This window comes from Salmo trutta, unplaced genomic scaffold, assembly GCF_901001165.1.
Source record: "Salmo trutta unplaced genomic scaffold, fSalTru1.1, whole genome shotgun sequence".
NCBI classification, from domain to species: domain Eukaryota; kingdom Metazoa; phylum Chordata; class Actinopteri; order Salmoniformes; family Salmonidae; genus Salmo; species Salmo trutta.
Window position 1 is genome coordinate 590,640 of NW_021822962.1, and position 27,408 is coordinate 618,047.

At 48.6% G+C, this 27,408-nt stretch overlaps 1 protein-coding gene across 1 annotated transcript in view; it reads left to right on the top strand.

Annotated features, from left to right (window-relative positions):
* The window catches only part of LOC115187638 (thyroglobulin), a 46,179-nt gene that overhangs the window by 2,395 nt on the left and 16,376 nt on the right, over positions 1–27,408 (top strand). The window contains exons 2-11 of the mRNA XM_029746607.1: positions 2,827–2,938; positions 4,001–4,080; positions 4,371–4,514; positions 5,286–5,351; positions 7,177–7,311; positions 7,871–8,047; positions 9,022–9,226; positions 10,935–11,022; positions 11,167–11,326; positions 13,804–14,000. Coding sequence (XP_029602467.1) covers positions 2,827–2,938; positions 4,001–4,080; positions 4,371–4,514; positions 5,286–5,351; positions 7,177–7,311; positions 7,871–8,047; positions 9,022–9,226; positions 10,935–11,022; positions 11,167–11,326; positions 13,804–14,000 — 1,364 coding nt within the window. The remainder of the gene's footprint in view (positions 1–2,826; positions 2,939–4,000; positions 4,081–4,370; positions 4,515–5,285; positions 5,352–7,176; positions 7,312–7,870; positions 8,048–9,021; positions 9,227–10,934; positions 11,023–11,166; positions 11,327–13,803; positions 14,001–27,408) is intronic.

The window sequence follows — 27,408 nt, forward strand, 5'->3', positions numbered from 1 at the left end:
CTCTTTCCCTCCCCCTTCTCCCTTTCCCTCCCCCTTCTCCATTTCCCTCCCCTTCTCTCTCTGCTGTCAGACTATTCATTTGCCTGTAACCCAGAGCTCTTGTTATTAATATCCTGATCTTCACAGCAGCAGTGAAACAGAATGATCCTTGTTGTGGATTAATTCAAGCCATATGATTTTCAGCTGGGTGGCATGTCTTTCTAAATGGTGCTTTGTGTGCTTCTGTTGTATTGAAAACAGCTAGCTAGCTCAGTAGTACCTTTACCTTAATGAAACGTGTTTAATATGCTTGCTGTGGTGTACGGCAGGTGGAGGTGGAACCAGTGACTGTCTGGGACATCATTATAAACAACCCTTTGATATCTGCAGGGGAACATACCCACTGCAAACTCAGCACTGGAAGAGGACCATTATTACACACACACACACACACACACACACTCCCTGCACGACCCAAAACAATTGCTCCCTTGTAAACTCCAGCAGCAGATGTACCACTAGCTGATGGGCTAAAAGGCCAATCAAATATCTTGCCAAAGCCTACAGCTCCAAAGGCTTTCCAGGAACTGAGTGGAGATGAACATGCTTTGTTTGCAATGACTTAGAAAGTTCTTTCTTCCAATTAATTCTCTTACAGGTCTATCTGTATCATTATAGAGCTTCTCTACAGGTCTGTCTGTCTATTATAGAGCTTCTCTACAGGTCTGTCTGTCTATTATAGAGCTTCTCTACAGGTCTATCTGTATCATTATAGAGCTTCTCTACAGGTCTATCTGTATCATTATAGAGCTTCTCTACAGGTCTGTCTGTATCATTATAGAGCTCTCTACAGGTCTGTCTGTATCATTATAGAGCTTCTCTACAGTCTGTCTGTCTATTATAGAGCTTCTCTACAGGTCTATCGTATCATTATAGAGCTTCTCTACAGGTCTATCTGTATCATTATAGAGCTTCTCTACAGGTCTGTCTGTATCATTATAGAGCTTCTCTACAGGTCTGTCTGTATCATTATAGAGCTTCTCTACAGGTCTGTCTGTATCATTATAGAGCTTCTCTACAGGTCGTCTGTATCATTATAGAGCTTCTCTACAGGTCTATCTGTATCATTATAGAGCTTCTCTACAGGTCTGTCTGTATCATTATAGAGCTTCTCTACAGGTCTGTCTGTATCATCATAGAGCTCTAACCACTCTGATAGTATAAACATGATGTAACACTGCTGCTGTCCTTCCATAGCCAAGGAACTAACTCTACCCAGACTGACACAGTGGATTACATTCAACACTCTAGTCCAGTGTCCTTTTTTCCCCCTCAAAGACAATTATTTTTAAATGTTCAAGTCCAAACACAAGCAGTGAAGAGACTAACAGATGCTTGAGAGACTGGTGACTAGTTCCAGGAATACAAATGTCTTCTTTTTCTAAGCCGAGGTAGTTTTAATCAGTATCTCTGTAATGAGATGAATCACCTCAAGCAGGAGTCTAGACTTACCCCATCACTAGAGCCTCAGCGGGGAGGAAAGGAAAGGGGGAGACCTAGTCAGTTGTCCAACTAAATGCCTTCAGCTGAAATGTGTCTTTTACATTTAACCCAACCCCTCTGAATCAGAGAGGTGCGGAGGGCTGCCTTAATCAACATCCACGTCTTCGGGGAACAGTGGGTTAACTGCCTTGCTTAGGGCAGAACGACTGATTTTTTTTTTACCTTGTCAGCTCGGGGATTCGATCCAGCAACCTTTCGGTTACTGGTCCGACGCGCTAACCACGAGGCTACTAGAGGTGTATATAATGATACTGTCACTTCTCTCTCACTCTGAGGGGAGTCTGCCGCGTGTAGCAGAGTCATTTATAGATGCAGACCAGATGGAAAATGAAATAAAATAATCCACTTGATTTGCTACCTGTCACATGTAGTCTCTTCTCCACAGTAGTGGAGACTTTATCTAGTCAAGATCACATAATATTATCACAAGTACCCCCAACACATCCCGTTTAACAGCAACCTGTTGTCTGTTGTTATTCGAGATATGTTGTACGTACACCAGACCAAAATGCTGGACCTTATGGTAATGGGGTCAGTAACATATTGTCCAAAACTGTGCTTCCCTCTGTATAAAACTCCTTTCCAAGCAGACAGCTAGTTAAGTCTCTTCTTGATTTGCTCATTAAACCCTAATTTCCTCTCATTAAAGGGTTCTGGGCTGTTGACATCTGGAGTGTTCAGACAGGAACAGGGCTCTTTCTGGGACATCCTGTACTTCAAGACCACAGCCAGATTCACTCAGACCCAGTAACCCTGGCCAGAGTACTGCACTGTAGCCCAGTCATAATGATTCATACTAGTTTGGTAAACATTGAGCTCAGTTAGACAGAGTCCATTCAGGCAAAGAGTACAGCATTGTTCTTTCTGTTGGTGGAAAGTGATGTGCTGCAGGATGAGATCACTGGTAGGTTCTTGGTCAGTATGTTGTAGTGATGTGCTGCAGGATGAGATCACTGGTAGGTTCTTGGTCAGTATGTTGTAGTGATGTGCTGCAGGATGAGATCACTGGTAGGTTCTTGGTCAGTATGTTGTAGTGATGTGCTGCAGGATGAGATCACTGGTAGGTTCTTGGTCAGTATGTTGTAGTGATGTGCTGTAGTGCTTCTTCAACTTATCCCACTACCATATTATTTACCAGAATAATACATTAGCCTCTAAAATTTTATCAACTTATCTCCATTTAAAATAGCTGAAGCAAGCACACACAGTTTTTCTGCAGAAACATGACCTTTTCTATTATTTCAGGAGCTAATTTGTGTTGTTCTGTCTGTGTGTTTTTAACAGTTGATCTGACTGGAAGTGTGGAGAGTTTTTACAGCCGTGTTCCCTTTAAGAAGATGGTGTCTTATTCCGTCCGTAGCCGTGTCAACCTGAGTGCCAAGCCAATCACTGAGGGGTAAGAGACCTTAGGGCAGTGTTACCTGGGTCCCACTGGTTCTGGGGGTGAGAGACCTTAGGGCAGTGTTACCTGGGTCCCACTGGTTCTGGGGGTAAGAGACCTTAGGGCAGTGTTACCTGGGTCCCACTGGTTCTGGGGGTGAGAGACCTTAGGGCAGTGTTACCTGGGTCCCACTGGTTCTGGGGGTGAGAGACCTTAGGGCAGTGTTACCTGGGTCCCACTGGTTCTGGAGGTGAGAGACCTTAGGGCAGTGTTACCTGGGTCCCACTGGTTCTGGGGTGAGAAGAGACCTTAGGGCAGTGTTACCTGGGTCCCACTGGTCTGGGGTTGAGAGACTTAGGGCAGTGTTACCTGGGTCCCACTGGTTCTGGAGGTGAGAGACCTTAGGGGCAGTGTTACCTGGGTCCCACTGGTTCTGGAGGTGAGAGACCTTAGGGCAGTGTTACCTGGGTCCCACTGGTTCTGGGGGTGAGAGACCTTAGGGCAGTGTTACCTGGGTCCCACTGGTTCTGGAGGTGAGAGGACTTAGGGCAGTGTTACCTGGGTCCCACTGGTTCTGGGGGTGAGAGACCTTAGGGCAGTGTTACCTGGGTCCCACTGGTTCTGGGGGTGAGAGACCTTAGGGCAGTGTTACCTGGGTCCCACTGGATCTGGGGGTGAGAGACCTTAGGGCAGTGTTACCTGGGTCCCACTGGTTCTGGAGGTGAGAGACCTTAGGGCAGTGTTACCTGGGTCCCCACTGGTTCTGGGGGTAAGAGACCTTAGGGCAGTGTTACCTGGGTCCCACTGGTTCTGGAGGTGAGAGACCTTAGGGCAGTGTTACCTGGGTCCCACTGGTTCTGGGGGTGAGAGACCTTAGGGCAGTGTTACCTGGGTCCCACTGGATCTGTTCTCACTATCACCCACAGTAAACCTTATTTCACTACTTCAAGCAATCACAAAAATCTTCTTTAGGAAAACCATTTGTTACTGCATGAGTAGTAAGATAATGACAGTCTTTAACAATTCCTGTTTTGTTTCCCCAAAGAAAAGTGTGTGGCTGCTTTGTGTTTGTACCAGGTTCCGTGAGTGTGAACGGAGATGTGATGAAGATCCATGTTGCCGTGGAATCGGATACGTCAGGGACACACAGTCACCTGGTCAGTTGTTATTTCAGTCAAGATACTTATTGACATGTTTTTACAGTGCTGACAAGTGCTCCGAAATGCAAAGTTCAAGAGAGAAGAGGGAAACAATCACAACATAACTCCAAAGTCCAAAGGAGACACAAATATTTCCTCTAAAGTATGTGCGTGTGTGCGTGCGCATGTGTGCGTGCGCGCGCGTGTGTGTGCGCGCGTGTGTGTGTGTGTGTGTGTGTGTGTGTGTGTGTGTGTGTGTGTGTGTGTGTGTGTGTGTGTGTGTGTGTGTGCGCGCTGTCTCCATCCAGGATCAGACGTTCTCTGCCTGACTCTGAACAGCTTTGGTATCCAGACATGTGGTGAAGGTGAGAGGACAACCTGGAGAGTCCAGGACTGCACCCCCTCCAAAGTAGAAACCGGCGTGTATCCGCTTGGCTGGTACGAGAAACCAGGTGTGTGTATAAATCTGAGGATAAGTAGGTACAGGGTGACTCCCAAATGGCACCCTATTCCCTATGGGTTCCTGGTCGTGCACTACATAGGGAAGTAGTGCACTACATAGGGAATAGGGTGCCATTTGAAACTCTACAACATTTAGGGTAGCTTACTCAGTGAGGAGGCATGAAACACATCTTGAAGAACATCTGGACAACATCTTGAGTCGTCTCTTACCTTTTAGGTTTGATGTCTTGATGTTACTTTCTCTTCTGGAAATAGTGACATCAGCATTGCCCTGGTTACAGTCTGTGCGTCCCAAATGGAGCCTTCTCTTTATAGTGCACTACATTTGACCAGAGCCCATTGGGGGAATAGTGTGCTATTTGGGACACAGACAATGAGACGCTGTACACTGGTTTAAACAGATACATGTGTTATTATGCTTCAGCTGTTGATCTCATTTTGTGGGTTATATTTTGTCACCTGGTAAGGATTGCAGAGACTACAAATTGTTCTTACTTTTTTTGGAGAAATTCTCAGACTTGCTGGTAATTTTCTATTCTTAAGAGTCCCTTTATAGCTAACACATTTGTTTCTGTTTCAAGTGGCACCCTATCTATGTGGTGCAGTAGGGTGCTATTTGGGGCTCAGCGGTAATACATGTTTCCTCCAGTTGGTGTTGCAGATCCACGTGATCTAGCAGACACATTTATTAGCCACGTTGTTTTCTGATCATTAAGGAATTGATTACGTAATGAGTCAAACGTTTCCATTGTTCCCCACAGTGAACCAGTGGACTAAATCACCACGATTGTGCCCCAGTTTCGAACTACGTGTTACTTCAAAGAATGGTAAGAATGCAGTTCATGTTTCACCTCAGGAGTTAAAATGTACAATACACTGGTAGTTTGATACGTCAGCTACAATAAACAGACACTGTGTGTGTTTCTGCTGTCATCCTTCTGTAAATGGTTGAATAGAAACACGTCGGCCTTTCTGTCTTTGGATGAGGCCCAAATGGCCCCCTGTTCCTTCTGTATATGTTTTATTTATTTAACCTTTATTTAACCAGGCAAGTCAGTTAAGGACAAATTCTTATTTACAATGATGGCCTACCCCGGCCAAACCCTCCCCTAACCCAGACAAATGCTGGGCCAATTGTACGCCGCACTATGGGACTCCCGATCACGGCCGGTTGTGATACAGCCCGGGATAGAACCAGGGTCTGTAGTGGCGCCTCTAGGACTGAGATGCAGTGCCTTAGACCGCTGCGCCACTCGTGAGCCTATTCCTTATATAGTGCTCTACTCTTGACCAGGGTCCATAGGGCCCATGTTAAAAAATAGTGCATTATGGGGAATGGGGTGCTGTTTGGGCGACAACCCATTTCACATTTGTGTGTGTTCAAAGGGAACCCCCCCCCCCCTCACATCAAAGAGACAAACTAACATGAACATTTTGCGAGCTTTCATTGTGCTGACGTGCTGAAATGTTTACAAGCCACAGTGTTTCCCACTGAGCCTTTAATTAGACACACTTCCTCCATACCCTCCAGTAGCTAGAAACCTGTCCATTAGACAGAGGAGATGCTGTCTCCATACCCTCCAGTAGCTAGAAACCTGTCCATTAGACAGAGGAGATGCTGTCTCCATACCCTCCAGTAGCTAGAAACCTGTCCATTAGACAGAGGAGATGCTGTCTCCATACCCTCCAGTAGCTAGAAACCTGTCCATTAGACAGAGGAGATGCTGTCTCCATACCCTCCAGTAGCTAGAAACCTGTCCATTAGACAGAGGAGATGCTTCCTCCATACCCTCCAGTAGCTAGAAACCTGTCCATTAGACAGAGGAGATGCTGTCTCCATACCCTCCAGTAGCTAGAAACCTGTCCATTAGACAGAGGAGATGCTGTCTCCATACCCTCCAGTAGCTAGAAACCTGTCCATTAGACAGAGGAGATGCTGTCTCCATACCCTCCAGTAGCTAGAAACCTGTCCATTAGACAGAGGAGATGCTGTCTCCAACGGCTCCAGTAGCTAGAAACCTGTCCATTAGACAGAGGAGATGCTGTCTCCAACGGCTCCAGTAGCTAGAAACCTGTCCATTAGACAGAGGAGATGCTGTCTCCAACGGCTCCAGTAGCTAGAAACCTGTCCATTAGACAGAGGAGATGCTGTCTCCAACGGCTCCAGTAGCTAGAAACCTGTCCATTAGACAGAGGAGATGCTGTCTCCAACGGCCCCAGTAGCTAGAAACCTGTCCATTAGACAGAGGAGATGCTGTCTCCAACGGCCCCAGTAGCTAGAAACCTGTCCATTAGACAGAGGAGATGCTGTCTCCAACGGCCCCAGTAGCTAGAAACCTGTCCATTAGACAGAGGAGATGCTGTCTCCAACGGCTCCAGTAGCTAGAAACCTGTCCATTAGACAGAGGAGAGTACAGGCTTTTAACTGCTCTCATTACTATCTAGCACACTAGATAGTGTTGGAATTGGATGCTTAAGAGAGCTCTGTCCTTTTGACATTAAAATACATTTCAATGGCTGCATCATAAATATGGAGCCTTTTACCTTGTGTAGGACACTGCTTCTGAGCAGAGCCCTATGGGACAATGTGTTAAATGCAGACAATGTGTTAGATGCATCCCCTGCTGATAAAGATGTGTGTCTCTCTGCCAGTGAGTTTGAGTGAGTGGAGACTCCTGGATGCGTCCTCTACGCTGGTGGATCCGTCCGTCTCCACGTTTGACATTATTCACATCAGTAAAGACATCGCTGAGGACCTGGACAGGACCAGAGACTGGTGTCTGTCTGGTGAGTAACATCTTCATCGTTTGCCAGAGTCTAGTCTAACGGTCAACGTCCCCCAACTCAGGACCACACATGCCCCCTGGCAAGAGGGATTTAAGCCCCTCCTCTGTCTCACCTGTCTGTGCCCCTCGGTCTCTCCTGTCTGTGCCCCTCCTCGGTCTCTCCTGTCTGTGCCCCTCCTCTGTCTCTCCTGTCTGTGCCCCTCCTCTGTCTCTCCTGTCTGTGCCCCTCCTCGGTCTCTCCTGTCTGTGCCCCTCCTCTGTCTCTCCTGTCTGTGCCCCTCCTCGGTCTCTCCTGTCTGTGCCCCTCCTCTGTCTCTCCTGTCTGTGCCCCTCCTCGGTCTCTCCTGTCTGTGCCCCTCCTCTGTCTCTCCTGTCTGTGCCCCTCCTCTGTCTCTCCTGTCTGTGCCCCTCCTCTGTCTCTCCTGTCTGTGCCCCTCCTCGGTCTCTCCTGTCTGTGCCCCTCCTCTGTCTCTCCTGTCTGTGCCCCAATCCTTGTATCTACCTCTCTCTACTCTCCTCCTTTTCTGTCCGTTAAACTGTGTCTGTATGTTTCCCTTCAGCCTGTGAGGAGGCTGACTCCTGTGCTGTGGTGTCAGTGGGGCGGACCGACTCGGCTGTCCGCTGTGTCCTCTACCCAGACACCCTGGCCTGTGGCCCCTCCACTACCACCACCACTGGAGGTCAGGACTGTCGGCTGGTCATCAGAGAGTCAGCTCTCCAGGTCTACCTCCACAAAGGTGGGCAACATCCCTGACCCTGGTTCACTATACATCCCTGACAATGGTTCACTATACATCCCTGACCCTGCTTCACTATACGACCCTGACTCACTTTACATCCCTGACCCTGGTTCACTATACATCCCTGACCCTGGTTCACTATACATCCCTGACCCTGGTTCACTATACATCCCTGACCCTGGATCACTATACATCCCTGACCCTGGTTCACTATACATCCCTGACCCTCGTTCACTATACATTCCTGACCCTGGTTCACTATACATTCCTGACCCTGGTTCACTATACATCCCTGACCCTGGTTCACTATACATCCCTGACCCTGGTTCACTATACATCCCTGACCCTGGTTTACCCACAGAGAGTTCTGGAAGACATGTCTTTACCTGCTCTACACACAGAGAGTTCTGAAAGACATGTCTTTACCTGCTCTACACACAGAGAGTTCTGAAAGACATGTCTTTGCCTGCTCTACACACAGAGAGTTCTGAAAGACATGTCTTTGCCTGCTCTACACACAGAGAGTTCTGAAAGACATGTCTTTACCTGCTCTACACACAGAGAGTTCTGAAAGACACGTCTTTACCTGCTCTACACACAGAGAGTTCTGAAAGACACGTCTTTACCTGCTCTACACAGAGAGTTCTGAAAGACATGTCTTTACCTGCTCTACACACAGAGAGGACTGCTGCTAATATGACTAGTGTTTGAAGAAACAGAGATGTTTATTGGTGGGTTAGGTCATGTCAATCACTGCAGCCTACTTATTGTATCATCATTATTATTAGAAAGCATTATTTATCTTCATAGAGGTGCTGAAGGAGTTTTACAGCTGCTTGATTCCAGTGCAGACAGTGCTCTGTCCCAAATGGCACCCTGTTCCCTATATGGTGCACTACTTTTGACCAGGGCCCATAGTTGTCAGTCCAGGCTTCCCTCTGACTGATGGTTATGTATTCTGTGGGATCCAGAACCCAAGGCGGAGTTGACGTCAGTGTTTATCCCGGCTCACGGAACGCTCCAGGGAGAGGCCGTGACAACGCTGCTCGGGCCAGACAGGAAGACAGTCAGACAGTTCTTGGGAGTTCCGTACGCTCGTCCTCCTATCAGAGCCCTCCGTTTCGCCCCCCCACAGCTTGCTGAATGGAGTGGCACATGGAACGCCACGATTACCAGGTAAACAATGACTCTGTGGAGGAGGATTTATTTTTAAGATGTGTTATAAAGGTTTTGGATAATTTCATCCAGTAGTTTTGAAAGTTGTGTTCACGAGCCAAAACGGGTCTCTGAAAATGTTATAAAAAAAATATATATATATATATATATATTTATGTATATTTAACCTTTATTTAACTAGGCAAGCCAGTCAAGAACAAATTCTTATTCACAATGACGGAACAGTGGGTTAACTGACTTGTTCAGGGGCAGAACGACAGATTTTTACCTTGTCAGCTCAGGGATTCAATGTAGCAACCTTTCGGTTACTGGTCCGACGCGCTAACCACTATGAAATGTTACATGCTGCAATTTTTTCTATATATACACTACCGTTCAAAAGTTTGGGGTCACTTAGAAATGTCCTCGTTCCAATGGCACGTTGTGTTAGCTAACCCAAGTTTATCATTTTAAAAGGCTAATTGATCATTAGAAAACCCTTTTGCAATTATGTTAGCACAGCTGAAAATTGTTTTTCCTGATTAAAGAAGCAATAAAACTGGCCACCTTTAGCCTAGCTGAGTATCTGGAGCATCAGCATTTGTGGGTTCGATTACAGGCTCAAAATGGCCAGAGACAAATAACTTTCTTTCTGAAACTCGTCAGTCTATTCTTGTTCTGAGAAATGAAGGCTATTCCATGCGAGAAATTGCCAAGAAACTGGAGATCTCGTACAGCGCTGTGTGCTACTCACTTCACAGAACAGCGCAAACTGGTTCTAACCAGAATAGAAAGAGGAGTGGGAGGCCTCGGTGCACAACTGAGCAAGAGGACAAGTACATTAGAGTGTCTAGTTTGAGAAAAAGACACAAGTCCTCAACTGGCAGCTTCATTAAATAGTACCCACAAAACACCAGTCTCAACGTCAACAGTGAAGAGGCGACTCCGGGATGCTGGCCTTCTAGGCAGAGTTGCAAAGAAAAAGCCATATCTCAGACTGGCCAATAGAAAGAAAAGATTGAGATGGGCAAAAAGAACACAGACACTGGACAGAGAAACTGGCGTCTGTTTCTCAAACTAGACACTCTAATGTACTTGTCCTCTTGCTCAGTTGTGCACCGGGGCCTCCCACTCCTCTTTCTATTCTGGTTAGAGCCAATTTGCACTGTTCTGTGAAGGGAGTAGCATACAGCGTTGTACGAGATCTTCAGTTTCTTTTCCGTGTGTGTGTATCTATCTATCTATCTATCTATCTATCTATCTATCTATCTATCTGTCTGTCTGTCTGTCTGTCTGTCTGTCTGTCTGTCTGTCTGTCTGTCTGTCTGTCTGTCTGTCTGTCTGTCTGTCTGTCTGTCTGTCTGTCTGTCTGTCTGTCTGTCTGTCTGTCTGTCTGTCTGTCTGTCTGTCTGTCTGTCTGTCTGTCTGTCTGTCTGTCTGTCTGTCTGTCTGTCTGTCTGTCTGTCTGTCTGTCTGTCTGTCTGTCTGTCTGTCTGTCTGTCTGTCTGTCTGTCTGTCTGTCTGTCTGTCTGTCTGTCTGTCTGTCTGTCTGTCTGTCTGTCTGTCTGTCTGTCTGTCTGTCTGTCTGTCTGTCTGTCTGTCTGTCTGTCTGTCTGTCTGTCTGTCTGTCTGTCTGTCTGTCTGTCTGTCTGTCTGTTAGATTTTTGCACCACATGTAGTGTGTTAATGTGTCCTCTAATCTTGTTGTTATGGATGTTTCCCATGGTAGACCCAGTTGTCTGCAGCCTGGAGCTGTAGAGTCATCAGCCAGCAGTGAGGACTGTCTGTACCTCAACATCTTCGTCCCCAGCGGCATCGTAAGTCACATTGTACCTATAGAGATCTTTGTTGCACTAGAAGCCCTGTTGACCTCTCCTTTAGTAACACCACTCCACCACTGGTCCCTCAGATTGACAGTTGGTCTGCTGTGTCATTCCTGTTCTTGTCTTTTCCTCTGATAGAGAGGGAGTACAGCGGTTCTGGTGTTCTTCCATAACCCGTCTGGAGCAGCCAGCAATGACACACCATCTCTACTGGACGGCTCCTACCTGGCTGCCGTCGGCAACATCGTCGTGGTTACCGTCAACACCAGGGTTGCAGCGTTCGGATTCCTCAGCACAGGTGCTACCCTTAACACGCGTCAGAAGCAGCATTCAATTATCTTATTGGTTATATGCTTTCAAAAGTCACGAGTGCTGCCTTCTAAATCTCAACTCACATTTGGGCCCGAGAGCGCTGCTGAAATGGCATAATAAGTGAATGTTAAAGTAGAAGGAAGATAGTGGACATGAAGTTAGAATCAGGTCACGATGAAAGTGAAGGGGAGAGGATGACATCATGTTTACTGTTGGTATTCTCCTGCTGTGGGGGGCTTAGAGGCCCCGGAGGGAGAGATGAGGAGAGGGGGGAGGGAGAGATGGGGAGGGAGAGATGAGGGGGAGAGGGAGGGAGGGAGGGAAATACATCTCTGCTGACGGTGTGTTCTGTGCTGATGTGGCACTGAGAGGGAGGAGTGACTCTCCACAGTCAGCCAGCCAGCCATAGCACACAGCTGGCACACTCACAGACATGTGGAAGGACTGTGTGTGTGTGTTCAAGTTTCAACTTTGTTATCCTAGACGGCACTTTCTGTTTTAGAGTATGATGTATAGTCTTAGTGATAGGAGCCCTCAGCCAGCAACTCTAGAAGACCCTGCAACACAGCAACACCTACTAAACCACCGGTCCCTCCCAGACAGCTCTTCTATAAAGCCCTGCAACACAGCAACACCTACTAAACCACTGGTCCCTCCCAGACAGCTCTTCTATAAAGCCCTGCAACACAGCAACACCTACTAAACCACCGGTCCCTCCCAGACAGCTCTTCTATAAAGCCCTGTAACACAGCAACACCTACTAAACCACTGGTCCCTCCCAGACAGCTCTTCTATAAAGCCCTGCAACACAGCAACACCTACTAAACCACTGGTCCCTCCCAGACAGCTCTTCTATAAAGCCCTGTAACACAGCAATACCTACTAAACCACCGGTCCCTCCCAGACAGCTCTTCTATAAAGCCCTGCAACACAGCAACACCTACTAAACCACAGGTCCCTCCCAGACAGCTCTTCTATAAAGCCCTGCAACACAGCAACACCTACTAAACCACCGGTCCCTCCCAGACAGCTCTTCTATAAAGCCCTGCAACACAGCAACACCTACTAAACCACCGGTCCCTCCCAGACAGCTCTTCTATAAAGCCCTGCAACACAGCAACACCTACTAAAAGCCCTGCAACACAGCAACACCTACTAAACCACTGGTCCCTCCCAGACAGCTCTTCTATAAAGCCCTGCAACACAGCAACACCTACTAAACCACCGGTCCCTCCCAGACAGCTCTTCTATAAAGCCCTGCAACACAGCAACACCTACTAAACCACCGGTCCCCTCCCAGACAGCTCTTCTATAAAGCCCTGCAACACACAGCAACACCTACTAAACCACTGGTCCCTCCCAGACAGCTCTTCTATAAAGCCCTGCAACACAGCAACACCTACTAAACCACCGGTCCCTCCCAGACAGCTCTTCTATAAAGCCCTGCAAACACAGCAACACCTACTAAACCACTGGTCCCTCCCAGACAGCTCTTCTATAAAGCCCTGCAACACAGCAACACCTACTAAACCACTGGTCCCTCCCAGACAGCTCTTCTATAAAGCCCTGCAACACAGCAACACCTACTAAACCACTGGTCCCTCCCAGACAGCTCTTCTATAAAGCCCTGCAACACAGCAACACCTACTAAACCCACTGGTCCCTCCCAGGACAGCTCTTCTATAAAGCCCTGCAACACAGCAACACCTACTAAACCACTGGTCCCTCCCAGACAGCTCTTCTATAAAGCCCTGCAACACAGCAACACCTACTAAACCACCGGTCCCTCCCAGACAGCTCTTCTATAAAGCCCTGCAACACAGCAACACCTACTAAACCACCGGTCCCTCCCAGACAGCTCTTCTATAAAGCCCTGCAACACAGCAACACCTACTAAACCACCGGTCCCTCCCAGACAGCTCTTCTATAAAGCCCTGTAACACAGCAACACCTACTAAACCACTGGTCCCTCCCAGACAGCTATTCTATAAAGCCCTGCAACACAGCAACACCTACTAAACCACTGGTCCCTCCCAGACAGCTCTTCTATAAAGCCCTGCAACACAGCAACACCTACTAAACCACTGGTTCCAGATATCTCTCCACCTATTGTATTCTAGAGGGAGCTTTTCTAAAGAAACACTTTGGAATGCTGCAAGCTTTCTGTTTGTTGTTGCTGAATGTATTCACATTTTTACCAGGCTCTTGTATTATTATATTTGAAATCTATCCAAAAGTTTCTTGGTCCATTCTTAGTGGGTAATTACAGTATTCATGTACTGCAGTGGCTTTTGGAACCCAAATGGAATAAAAACATGTTGTTTGTATATTTTGGAAATGATGTAGATGATAACACAAGTCACAACCAAATAACATATTACGTTATATAAGTATGTCTCTTGAATGGATTTGACTCCTGACACGGTACATGAAATAACAGCAGTGTGAACTGAATGCCTCTAGGCTCCACAGCCCTGCCAGGTAACGCCGGCTTCCAGGACCAGGTAGTCGCTCTGAAGTGGGTCCAGGAGAACATTGAGGCGTTCGGAGGTGACCCCAGGCTGGTGACGGTGGGGGCAGAGCGGAGCGGAGCCGACGTGGCCAGCCTACATCTGACCTCTCCCTCCTCGCGTGGTCTCTTCGACAGGATGCTGCTCATGGTAAGCTGACCTGTGACCCCTGACCTTCACTAAGAGTCCCAAATGGCGCCCTATTCCCTATATAGTGTATTGCTTTTGACCGGAGCCCTATCAAATGTAGTGCGCTATATGGGAAATAGGGCTATTGTGGATGTGTTACTAAGCCCTCGTGTGTAAATAATGCTGTTACAGTAACGGCTGTTTACAACTAGTTTAGGCTGTCAAACAGTAACACCCTTGTGATTAATGGTATGAATGTCAGTGATCATGCAGTGTGACAGTCATCACAGTTTTACTTCCACGTTCATGGCATAGTCCAGTATGCTATGGCCTCTCTATACAGCAGGATTATGTCCTCTCTATACAGCAGGATTATGTCCTCTCGATACAGCAGGATTATGTCCTCTCTATACAGCAGGATTATGTCCTCTCTATACAGCAGGATTATGTCCTCTCTATACAGCAGGATTATGTCCTCTCTATACAGCAGGATTATGTCCTCTCTATACAGCAGGATTATGTCCTCTATACAGCAGGATTATGTCCTCTCTATACAGCAGGATTATGTCCTCTCTATACAGCACGATATGTCTTCTCTATACAGCACAATATGTCCTCTCTATACAGCACGATATGTCCTCTCTTACAGCACGATATGTCCTCTCTATACAGCACGATATGTCCTCTCTATACAGCACGATATGTCCTCTCTATACAGCAGGATTATGTTCTCTCTATACAGCAGGATTATGTCCTCTCTATACAGCAGGATTATGTCCTCTCTATACAGCAGGATTATGTCCTCTCTATACAGCAGGATTATGTCCTCTCTATACAGCAGGATTATGTCCTCTCTATACAGCATGATATGTCTTCTCTATACAGCAGCATATGTCCTCTCTATACAGCACGATATGTCCTCTCTATAGAGCACAATATGTCCTCTCTATACAGCACGATATGTCCTCTCTATACAGCACGATATGTCCTCTCTATACATTAAGCCCATATCCAGTCTTAAGAGTTCAGGTGGATGGCTTGTGCGTACTCCCCCTCCTCTTCCTCCTCCAGTGCTGTAGTGCTGAGTCCATGACCGTTACCAGGAGGTACACACACACTGCTCCTCCTCTTCTGCCTCCTCCAGCTGCTGCTCTTCCTCTCCTTCCTCGTGTCCCCCAGAGACATGTAGGAGGAGACTGTGTTCCGCAAGCCAAAGCTGATCATAGAGTCTCTGTTGCCGGGGTAACGATGAGGCTGGTCTGTCAGCTCCGACCTGGGGTTAGAATAGATATGATGCAGCGTTAGTATATGGAGTTAGCCTGTTATCTATCACTGATAAAGTACATTGAAAGCTAAACTCAAAAATAAGCTCAAACACATATGTAATTGTCAGACTCCATGAAACTCCCAGAGAGGGGTAGTGACAGATACAGATGGATGGGGAGAAACAAGGTTGGAGAGAGAGGAGCTGAAGGCGGAAGAGAGAGGGACTGAAGGCGGGAGAGAGAGGAGCTGAAGGCGGGGAGAGAGAGGGACTGAAGGCGGGAGAGAGAGAGGGGGACTGAAGGCGGGAGAGGGGGACTGAAGGCGGGAGAGAGAGGGGCTGAAGGCGGGAGAGAGGGGGGCTGAAGGCGGGAGAGAGAGGGGCTGAAGGCGGGAGAGAGAGGGACTGAAGGCGGGGAGAGAGGGGCTGAAGGCGGGAGAGAGAGGGACTGAAGGCGGGAGAGAGAGAGAGGGACTGAAGGCGGGAGAGAGGGGCTGAAGGCGGGGAGAGAGGGACTGAAGGCGGGGAGAGAGAGGGACTGAAGGCGGGGAGAGAGAGGGACTGAAGGCGGGAGAGAGGGGGACTGAAGGCGGGAGAGAGAGGGGACTGAAGGCGGGAGAGAGAGGGCTGAAGGCGGGATGAGAGGGGTGAATGCGGGTAGAGAGGTGGACTGAAGGCGTGAGAGAGGGGGACTGAAGGCGGGAGAGAGAGGGGCTGAAGGATGGGAGAGAGGGGGACTGAAGGCGGGGAGAGAGGGACTGAAGGCGGGGAGAGAGGGGGACTGAAGGCGGGAGAGAGAGGGACTGAAGGCGGGAGAGAGGGGGACTGAAGGCGGGAGAGAGGGGGACTGAAGGCGGGAGAGAGGTGGACTGAAGGCGGGAGAGAGGTGGACTGAAGGCGGGAGAGAGGGGGACTGAAGGCGGGAGAGAGGGGGGACTGAAGGCGGGAGAGAGGGGGACTGAAGGCGGGGAGAGAGGGGGACTGAAAGCGGGAGAGAGGGGGACTGAAGGCGGGAGAGAGGGGGACTGAAGGCGGTGAGAGAGGGGGACTGAAGGCGGGAGAGAGGGGGACTGAAGGCGGGAGAGAGGGGGACTGAAGGCGGGAGAGAGGGGGCTGAAGGCGGGAGAGAGGGGGGCTGAAGGCGGAGAGAGGGATGAAGGGGGAGAGAGGGGGCGAAGGAGGAGAGAGGGGGGGCTGAAGGCGGGGAGAGAGAGGGCTGAAGGCGGGAGAGAGGGGTCTGAAGGCGGGAGAGAGGGGGACTGAAGGCGGGAGAGGAGGGGGACTGAATGGGGAGAGGTGGACTGAAGGCGGGAGGAGAGGGGGGACTGAAGGCGGGAGGAGAGGGGACTGAAGGCGGGAGAGAGGGGGGCTGAAGGCGGGAGGAGAGAGGGGACTGAAGGCGGGAGAGAGAGGACTGAAAGCGGGAGAGAGGGGGGCTGAAGGCGGGAGAGAGAGAGGGACTGAAGGCGGGAGAGAGAGAGAGGGACTGAAGGCGGGAGAGAGGGGCTGAAGGCGGGAGAGAGAGGGACTGAAGGCGGGGAGAGAGAGGGACTGAAGGCGGGAGAGAGAGGGACTGAAGGCGGGAGAGAGGGGGACTGAAGGCGGGAGAGAGAGGGGCTGAAGGCGGGAGAGAGGGGGACTGAAGGCGGTAGAGAGGTGGACTGAAGGCGTGAGAGAGGGGGACTGAAGGCGGGAGAGAGAGGGGCTGAAGGATGGGAGAGAGGGGGACTGAAGGCGGGGAGAGAGGGACTGAAGGCGGGAGAGAGGGGGACTGAAGGCGGGAGAGAGAGGGACTGAAGGCGGGGAGAGGAGGGGAGAGGGGGACTGAAGGCGGGAGAGAGGGGGACTGAAGGCGGGAGAGAGGTGGACTGAAGGCGGGAGAGAGGTGGACTGAAGGCGGGAGAGAGGGGGACTGAAGGCGGGGAGAGAGAGAGGGGGGACTGAGGCGGGAGGAGGGGGACTGAAGGCGGGAGAGAGGGGGACTGAAAGCGGGAGAGAGGTGGACTGAAGGCGGGAGAGAGGGGGACTGAAGGCGGGAGAGAGGGGGACTGAAGGCGGGAGAGAGGGGGACTGAAGGCGGGAGAGAGGGGGGCTGAAGGCGGGAGAGAGGGGGACTGAAGGCGGGAGAGAGGGGGACTGAAGGCGGGAGAGAGGGGGGGCTGAAGGCGGGAGAGAGAGGGGCTGAAGGCGGGAGAGAGGGGGTCTGAAGGCGGGAGAGAGGGGGACTGAAGGCGGGAGAGAGGGGGGACTGAAGGCGGGAGAGAGGTGGACTGAAGGCGGGAGAGAGGGGGACTGAAGGCGGGAGAGAGGGGGACTGAAGGCGGGAGAGAGGGGGACTGAAGGCGGGAGAGAGAGGGACTGAACGCGGGAGAGAGAGGGACTGAACGCGGGAGAGAGGGGGGCTGAAGGCGGGAGAGAGGGGGGCTGAAGGCGGGAGAGAGGGGGGCTGAAGGCGGGAGAGAGGGGGACTGAAGGCGGGGAGAGAGGGACTGAAGGCGGGAGAGAGGGGGACTGAAGGCGGGAGAGAGAGGGGCTGAAGGCGGGAGAGAGAGGGGCTGAAGGCGGGAGAGAGGGGGGGCTGAAGGCGGGAGAGAGAGGGGGCTGAAGGCGGGAGAGAGGTGCTGAAGGCGGGAGAGAGAGGGCTGAAGGGGGAGAGAGAGGGACTGAAGGCGGGAGAGAGAGGGACTGAAGGCGGGAGAGAGAGGGGCTGAAGGCGGGAGAGAGGGGCTGAAGGCGGGAGAGAGGGACTGAAGGCGGGAGAGAGGGGGACTGAAGGCGGGAGAGAGGGGGACTGAAGGCGGGAGAGAGGGGCTGAAGGCGGGAGAGAGGGGGACTGAAGGCGGGAGAGAGAGGGACTGAAGGCGGGGAGAGAGAGGGACTGAAGGCGGGAGAGAGGGGCTGAAGGCGGGAGAGGGGGGACTGAAGGCGGGAGAGAGGGGGACTGAAGGCGGGGGAGAGAGGGACTGAAGGCGGGAGAGAGAGGGACTGAAGGCGGGAGAGAGAGGGACTGAAGGCGGGAGAGAGGGGGACTGAAGGCGGGAGAGAGGGGGACTGAAGGCGGGAGAGAGGGACTGAAGGCGGGAGAGAGGGGGACTGAAGGCGGGAGAGAGAGGGACTGAAGGCGGGAGAGAGAGGGACTGAAGGCGGGAGAGAGGGGGGCTGAAGGCGGGAGAGAGAGGGGGACTGAAGGCGGGAGAGAGGGGGACTGGAGGTGGGAGAGAGGGAAAGAGAGGTCAACGTTAGAGAAAGAGGTACCTGTTGACGTCTTTCCAGTCGAAGTTGTTGTGCATCACCACAGGGGGTTCCTGGGAGGCCAGGTTGAGGTTGCCGTTGGTTACAGTCTGACAGGGGGTGGTGAGAATACAGCACAGGCCGTCTGCACAATCTGTCAAAGAGGAGGGGCCACTGTCGTTACCAGAGGAGGGGCCACTGTCTTTACCAGAAACCATACAGCTATCCTGTGGTTATAACCAGTTAGCTACCAGAAACCATACACAGCTATCCTGTGGTTATAACCAGTTAGCTACCAGAAACCATACGCAGCTATCCTGTGGTTATAACCAGTTAGCTACCAGAAACCATACGCAGCTATCCTGTGGTTATAACCAGTTAGCTACCAGAAACCATACACAGCTATCCTGTGGTTATAACCAGTTAGCTACCAGAAACCATACGCAGCTATCCTGTGGTTATAACCAGTTAGCTACCAGAAACCATACGCAGCTATCCTGTGGTTATAACCAGTTAGCTACTAGAAACCATACACAGCTATCCTGTGGTTATAACCAGTTAGCTACCAGAAACCATACGCAGCTATCCTGTGGTTATAACCAGTTAGCTACCAGAAACCATACACAGCTATCCTGTGGTTATAACCAGTTAGCTACCAGAAACCATACACAGCTATCCTGTGGTTATAACCAGTTAGCTACCAGAAACCATACGCAGCTATCCTGTGGTTATAACCAGTTAGCTACCAGAAACCATACGCAGCTATCCTGTGGTTATAACCAGTTAGCTACCAGAAACCATACACAGCTATCCTGTGGTTATAACCAGTTAGCTACCAGAAACCATACGCAGCTATCCTGTGGTTATAACCAGTTAGCTACCAGAAACCATACACAGCTATCCTGTGGTTATAACCAGTTAGCTACCAGAAACCATACGCAGCTATCCTGTGGTTATAACCAGTTAGCTACCAGAAACCATACACAGTGACTAAAATGTAAATGTACAAGGACACATTAATGACACAAAGAGAGCACTAGAATGTCTTCCACATCCTCAAAATAGCCAACTTCAGAAATGTACTTCAACCACAGTATACACCTCATATGACTCCACTTAGTGAATATAGTATAGCAGCATTACAGTGCATTGGACTTGGTGCAGCTTGAAAGAGTCAATAATTCCACGTTAGAAAGTATTAACTACCGGTGATGTCACAAGTTCAAACATTATGAATAGTTCCAGCCCATGTAATAATCCTGTACTATCAGCTCATCGTTCCTATAAACAGGTTCACATAGAGGCTTCATGTGGTTGACTTTAATGTCAGATTGTAATATTCATCAGATATGTTGGCGTCCAGGAAATAAACGGGAAAAAAGTTGTATTTTCAGATACGGCTATTGTCAGACATAATGCCTGCAAATCATGAACCTTCCACAGATTATGAAGAGGGATGGCTGCTTTAATCAGAAGTGAGGTACAAGGTTTACGTGTCATAGTGGTTGTTATTTACCAGAGTAGTGGTTGACGAGGTCCTCTAGACACTGGAAGGTTAGACCAGGAGAGATGTAGTACCAGTTGTTGGGAAGGCGGATAATACGATAGTGTACCATAACCCTGTGCCGTACAGACAGGGTATACACTCCTACAACACCACACAGGCAAAGAAAAACAGGACATTATGATAATACGATAGTGTACCATAACCCTGTGCCGTACAGACAGGGTATACACTCCTACAACACCACACAGGCAAAGAAAAACAGGACATTATGATAATACGATAGTGTACCATAACCCTGTGCCGTACAGACAGTGTATACACTCCTACAACACCACACAGGCAAAGAAAAACAGGACATTATGATAATACGATAGTGTACCATAACCCTGTGCCGTACAGACAGGGTATACACTCCTACAACACCACACAGTCAAAGAAAAACAGGACATTATTACATCTGTTTTAAAAGTTGGTTGATTTTGGTTGATCATTTTAATAGTTGATGCGAGAGAATCTATCGGCAGTCCTGTAGTCGAAGTTTAGGACTCCTACTTTTATATGTACCGTTTATTTAGGACATTTATCGGACACCTTTATCCTAAGTGACTTACAGTAGTTGTTGCTTGCATACCCACAACCATCGCGTTGCGAGCACCATGCTCTACAAACGGAGCACCACAGGAGCACCACAGGAGCACCACAGGAGCACCTAAATTCCGTTTAAGTTACGATACAGACGTCTGTCTCTAGGCCACTCACCTTTTTGACTTTCTCTTATCATGAAGGAGCCAGCTCTGTTTCCGGGCAGACGAAGCAGTTCCTCTGCTTTGGGTCGGGCCACCCCTTCAAACAACCAGCTAAATGAATACAGAATACAATTCAACCATATTCATAAAGCATGCACTTTCATGGCCTTAGAACCCACATAAAACAACCAGCTATGAATAAAGATGAAAACATTACCACCAGCTGTTTTAATCATAATGGTATCCTAGATGCTGTCACCTTTTCAGAATACCAAGCATTAAAACAAGCATTAAAACAGTCAAAACTGTTAACTGCTCTGGCACCCCCCCCACCTTATGGATATCATAAGGTGAATGCACCAATTTGTAAGTCGCTCTGGATAAGAGCGTCTGCTAAATGATGTAAATGTAAATGTATAATCCGGCACTGGACTAGGAAAGTGTCAGGTTAGTATATCTTTGATTATTTTTATTTTTTACAGTGTCAGGTAGCTTAGTGTTACAGTGAGTTCACCTACCTGTGATAGACCTTGACAGTGGACTAGGACAGTGTCAGGTAGCTTAGTGTTACAGTGAGTTCACCTACCTGTGATAGACCTTGACAGTGGACTAGGACAGTCTCAGGTAGCTTAGTGTTACAGTGAGTTCACCTACCTGTGATAGACCTTGACAGTGGACTAGGACAGTGTCAGGTAGCTTAGTGTTACAGTGAGTTCACCTACCCGTGATAGACCTTGACAGTGGACTAGGACAGTGTCAGGTAGTGTAGTGTTACAGTGAGTTCACCTACCCGTGATAGACCTTGACAGTGGACTAGGACAGTCTCAGGTAGTTTAGTGTTACAGTGAGTTCACCTACCTGTGATAGACCTTGACAGTGGACTAGGACAGTGTCAGGTAGCTTAGTGTTACAGTGAGTTCACCTACCTGTGATAGACCTTGACAGTGGACTAGGACAGTGTCAGGTAGTTTAGTGTTACAGTGAGTTCACCTACCTGTGATAGACCTTGACAGTGGACTAGGACAGTGTCAGGTAGCTTAGTGTTACAGTGAGTTCACCTACCTGTGATAGACCTTGACAGTGGACTAGGACAGTGTCAGGTAGCTTAGTGTTACAGTGAGTTCACCTACCTGTGATAGACCTTGACAGTGGACTAGGACAGTGTCAGGTAGCTTAGTGTTACAGTGAGTTCACCTACCTGTGATAGACCTTGACAGTGGACTAGGACAGTGTCAGGTAGCTTAGTGTTACAGTGAGTTCACCTACCCGTGATAGACCTTGACAGTGGACTAGGACAGTCTCAGGTAGTTTAGTGTTACAGTGAGTTCACCTACCTGTGATAGACCTTGACAGTGGACTAGGACAGTGTCAGGTAGCTTAGTGTTACAGTGAGTTCACCTACCTCTGATAGACCTTGACAGTGGACTAGGACAGTGTCAGGTAGCTTAGTGTTACAGTGAGTTCACCTACCTGTGATAGACCTTGACAGTGGACTAGGACAGTGTCAGGTAGCTTAGTGTTACAGTGAGTTCACCTACCCGTGATAGACCTTGACAGTGGACTAGGACAGTGTCAGGTAGCTTAGTGTTACAGTGAGTTCACCTACCCGTGATAGACCTTGACAGTGGACTAGGACAGTCTCAGGTAGCTTAGTGTTACAGTGAGTTCACCTACCTGTGATAGACCTTGACAGTGGACTAGGACAGTGTCAGGTAGCTTAGTGTTACAGTGAGTTCACCTACCTGTGATAGACCTTGACAGTGGACTAGGACAGTGTCAGGTAGCTTAGTGTTACAGTGAGTTCACCTACCTGTGATAGACCTTAACAGTGGACTAGGACAGTGTCAGGTAGCTTAGTGTTACAGTGAGTTCACCTACCTGTGATAGACCTTGACAGTGGACTAGGACAGTGTCAGGTAGCTTAGTGTTACAGTGAGTTCACCTACCTGTGATAGACCTTGACAGTGGACTAGGACAGTGTCAGGTAGGGTAGTGTTACAGTGAGTTCACCTACCCGTGATAGACCTTGGCCACATGGTTGTTGGGGATGTAGTTCTCATATCCTGTTTGGACAGAACAAACCCTCCACCAGTAACCCTCCCTGACAGAAGAGAAGAAACAAGGGAAGAAGGAGGGTGAGTCCCAAATAGCACCCTATTCCTTATTTAGTGCACTGTTATAGACCAATAGGGCTCTGGTCAAAAGTAGAATTGGTCAGATTTGAGCCCTGTCTCTGTCAGTCTAGTCAAACAGATCAGCTCTTAGAGGTGGTGGTGTTGTGTTGAGGGACTGAATGTGGAAGACTAGGTCTGCGTCCCAAATTGCCCCCCTAGTCCCTAGATAGTGCCCTACGTTTGACCAGGACTCATAGGGCTCTGGACTCATAAGGCTCTGTCAAAAGTAGGGCACTATCTAGGGACTAGGGTGCCATTTGGGACACAGTTCTTAGATTCAGTCACTCACTCTGCCAGGAGTCTCAGTCTCTCTCCTATCCTGAAGAGAGGCATGCTGACGTCTGCTGAGGGGTAGTCAGACAAGACTACCAGGGTTTCACTGACGTCTGCTGAGGGGTAGTCAGACAGGACTCTCAGGGTATCGTTGTCTGGAGAGAAGAGAAAATAAAATAAACATTTATGTGCAAGGTTTTATTTATTTTACAGCATATTAGATGACGGTCATTCATATTCCATTCACCCAGCTCAATGTAACATCAATAGGTTTAGGCTACTACATGATACTCTCATTTCCCCTATATCCATCATGAGGTTGCTACAACCTAGCCTATGAATTAAAGTTTACAATGTAGGTGCACACGTCGAGAAAAATGTGAGTAATCAAGGTGACAGACAGTGACACATTCAATACCCCCTTGCACACTCTTTCCTGCATCTAGCTGATCTAGGGTGTAATCAGTTGCAAACAAGAGTTTCTATTGGACAAATTCAGGTGCATTTATCCCCGTTTCTTTCCGTTTGCTTCCGTTTAAGAAATGTTTTCAACAGAATCGGCGGAAGGAATACTCCCCTGATCACATGCAAACAGTTCTCTTTCATAGCAGCCACATACAAACAGCATGCTTCCTTTGAACATTGTATAACTCATTGCATCTACGCTCTCTCCTCCTCTCACCTTTTCCCTTCGCTTGTGGAGTTCAGTGCACAACACATCAGCTGCCTGTGACCAGGCGAAAACACCTTTCCAAACGCCATGTACTGGTGTACTATCTCAATTTGACCAGTTTCTCACAGCAGGAAAATAATCCTGCAGCAGCAGGAAATGTAAATTATTATGTGGATTATAATTCATGGACATTTTTATAGGGGTTGATACATTTTTAGTTAGGAACAATGAATTCTGACATTTTAAAGTGGAAATTACAAATGTTAGAAGCCTTTTTAAACCTTGAATAGACAACAATTTGCATTTCCTTCTGCAAAGGAAAATTCTCTGCGACAACAGAGTGATCAAATTAAGATTACATCTGTACAGTATCTGCCAATCACAGCGGAAGCAGAAGTGTTTTCAGGTCATCCATATCAGATGAAGATTATATTATTTTTCCATTCAGTTAACAGCTCTTGCACGGTCATTTCAACATGCTGAATGCTCACACACTGATGCTGTTACAAAAATATAAAAAACATCCTTTTTTTTTAAATAATTTTTTTATAGAATTAATTTTTTTAGATATGAGTACATGTTGTTGAAGGTCAGGGGGTAGGGAAGTAGGATGCTGTTCGGTATTTAATTTAATGAAGAAATATGTTTTATATTGCATAATGGTCCAGTTAAAAGCAAGAGGTCACACACCCATGTTGGTGGAGGTGCTGACTAACGGAATAGTCAACCGTCTACAACAGAAAGAAAGTCATACATTACACTGTGTATATATACTCCCAACAATTTAAAGGGTAAACAAAATGTTGCAAATATTGCGTAGTGATCATTTGACCTTATTCTACATTTATAAGCTTGCAGTTGTTTGGCTGCAGTTTGCATGAGAGGAACCTTATTTATTTTGGGTGAAATTATGCAAATGTTTTCACATGCACAGAGCAGTACAGGGCCAGTACAGCTTATGAAACCAAGCCACTCCACCCTTACTTAAAAATGACATTAAATTAACCATTGCCCGTCAGAGACAATCTGCGATACCAAGCGTTTAAATTTTATTTTATAGCCATTGATTCTTGAAGAATACAAAACAAATTTGAATCCCAGATTGCCCCTTTTAACAGGATCCTTTCATTAATAAAACAATCATTACCAAAATACAGACTTCCTTAACCAGAGAGACTTACTTCTCAGAAAGGGGTCAGAGCTGGTGTTGGTGTCATCTCCATTCTCTGGCATAGAGACTGGGCTGGTCCTGACGTTCCCCATGTCTGGTCAGAGAGCCTTGTTGATCATTTGGATGCAGGAATAAAGTGCTGGGAAGTGGCAGTGCTATGTGTGGCTGCCTCTCATTCCTTTATCTCACTATTTAGCCCAGTACGGTTATTCTCCAGTTTAGGATGTGGATATCATCCTCCTTTCTTCAGATAGCCTTACCATACCAGCCTGTAGCAGCCTCAGTCGTTATACCTAATATAACCAATATTTGGTGTAATATAGCCGGAATTATAATGTAATATAGCCTGAATTAGCTTAGCATGATGCTACAGTACTGTATACCGGTGATAAGCAGCAGCTCATCAGTCTATTCTAGTCATCCTGCCAATCTGTTTTTGTTGATCTCATCTTGTCATTTCCTCACTAATGGGGAAGTTGAGTGTGACTTGTTTTTCACCACATTTTTCCACTCCTGAAATAGACTAATCACCACAGTGCTGTAGCTAATAGATGACAGACTAATCACTACAGTGCTGTAGCTAATAGATGACAGACTAATCACTACAGTGCTGTAGCTAATAGATGACAGACTAATCACCACAGTGCTGTAGCTAATAGATGACAGACTAATCACTACAGTGCTGTAGCTAATAGATGACAGACTAATCACCACAGTGCTGTAGCTAATAGATGACAGACTAATCACCACAGTGCAGTAGCTAATAGATGACAGACTAATCACCACAGTGCTGTAGCTAATAGATGACAGACTAATCACTACAGTGCAGTAACTAATAGATGACAGACTAATCACCACAGTGCTGTAGCTAATAGATGACCAGACAGCATTCAAATAAACACTTGAAAGATGTGTGCAACCAATTGGTATGTAGAATTTCTAACATTAGAAGTCATTCCATTTTGGAACTAATAATGCTTAGCTATAAATAATAATCATTTGTTTCTGCTTATACTTACTATCAATCTATGCTTATTTGTGTTGACTAGTAGAGAGAGAGTTAATGGTTCTCTCTTTCTCTCTCTCTCTCCCTCCCCCCAGGGTGGCTCTGTGTTCTCCCCTGCCTCGGTGCTGAGTGGTTCTCTGACTCTGTCCCTCCTCTCTCTCTCTCTCTCTCCAGGGTGGCTCTGTGTTCTCCCCTGCCTCAGTGCTGAGTGGTTCTCTGACTCTGTCCCTCCTCTCTCTCTCTCTCTCCAGGGTGGCTCTGTGTTCTCCCCTGCCTCGGTGCTGAGTGGTTCTCTGACTCTGTCCCTCCTCTCTCTCTCTCTCCAGGGTGGCTCTGTGTTCTCCCCTGCCTCAGTGCTGAGTGGTTCTCTGACTCTGTCCCTCCTCTCTCTCTCTCTCTCCAGGGTGGCTCTGTGTTCTCCCCTGCCTCGGTGCTGAGTGGTTCTCTGACTGTCCCTCCTCTCTCTCTCTCTCTCCAGGGTGGCTCTGTGTTCTCCCCTGCCTCAGTGCTGAGTGGTTCTCTGACTCTGTCCCTCCTCTCTCTCTCTCTCTCTCTCTCTCTCTCTCTCTCTCTCTCTCTCTCTCTCTCCAGGGTGGCTCTGTGTTCTCCCCTGCCTCGTTGCTGAGTGGTTCTCTGACTCTGTCCCTCCTCTCTCTCTCTCTCTCTCTCCAGGGTGGCTCTGTGTTCTCCCCTGCCTCAGTGCTGAGTGGTTCTCTGACTCTGTCCCTCCTCTCTCTCTCTCTCTCTCTCTCTCCAGGGTGGCTCTGTGTTCTCCCCTGCCTCGGTGCTGAGTGGTTCTCTGACTCTGTCCCTCCTCTCTCTCTCTCTCTCCAGGGTGGCTCTGTGTTCTCCCCTGCCTCGGTGCTGAGTGGTTCTCTGACTCTGTCCCTCCTCTCTCTCTCTCTCTCCAGGGTGGCTCTGTGTTCTCCCCTGCCTCAGTGCTGAGTGGTTCTCTGACTCTGTCCCTCCTCTCTCTCTCTCTCTCTCTCCAGGGTGGCTCTGTGTTCTCCCCTGCCTCGGTGCTGAGTGGTTCTCTGACTCTGTCCCTCCTCTCTCTCTCTCTCTCCAGGGTGGCTCTGTGTTCTCCCCTGCCTCGGTGCTGAGTGGTTCTCTGACTCTGTCCCTCCTCTCTCTCTCTCTCTCCAGGGTGGCTCTGTGTTCTCCCCTGCCTCGGTGCTGAGTGGTTCTCTGACTCTGTCCCTCCTCTCTCTCTCTCTCTCCAGGGTGGCTCTGTGTTCTCCCCTGCCTCGGTGCTGAGTGGTTCTCTGACTCTGTCCCTCCTCTCTCTCTCTCTCTCCAGGGTGGCTCTGTGTTCTCCCCTGCCTCGGTGCTGAGTGGTTCTCTGACTCTGTCCCTCCTCTCTCTCTCTCTCTCCAGGGTGGCT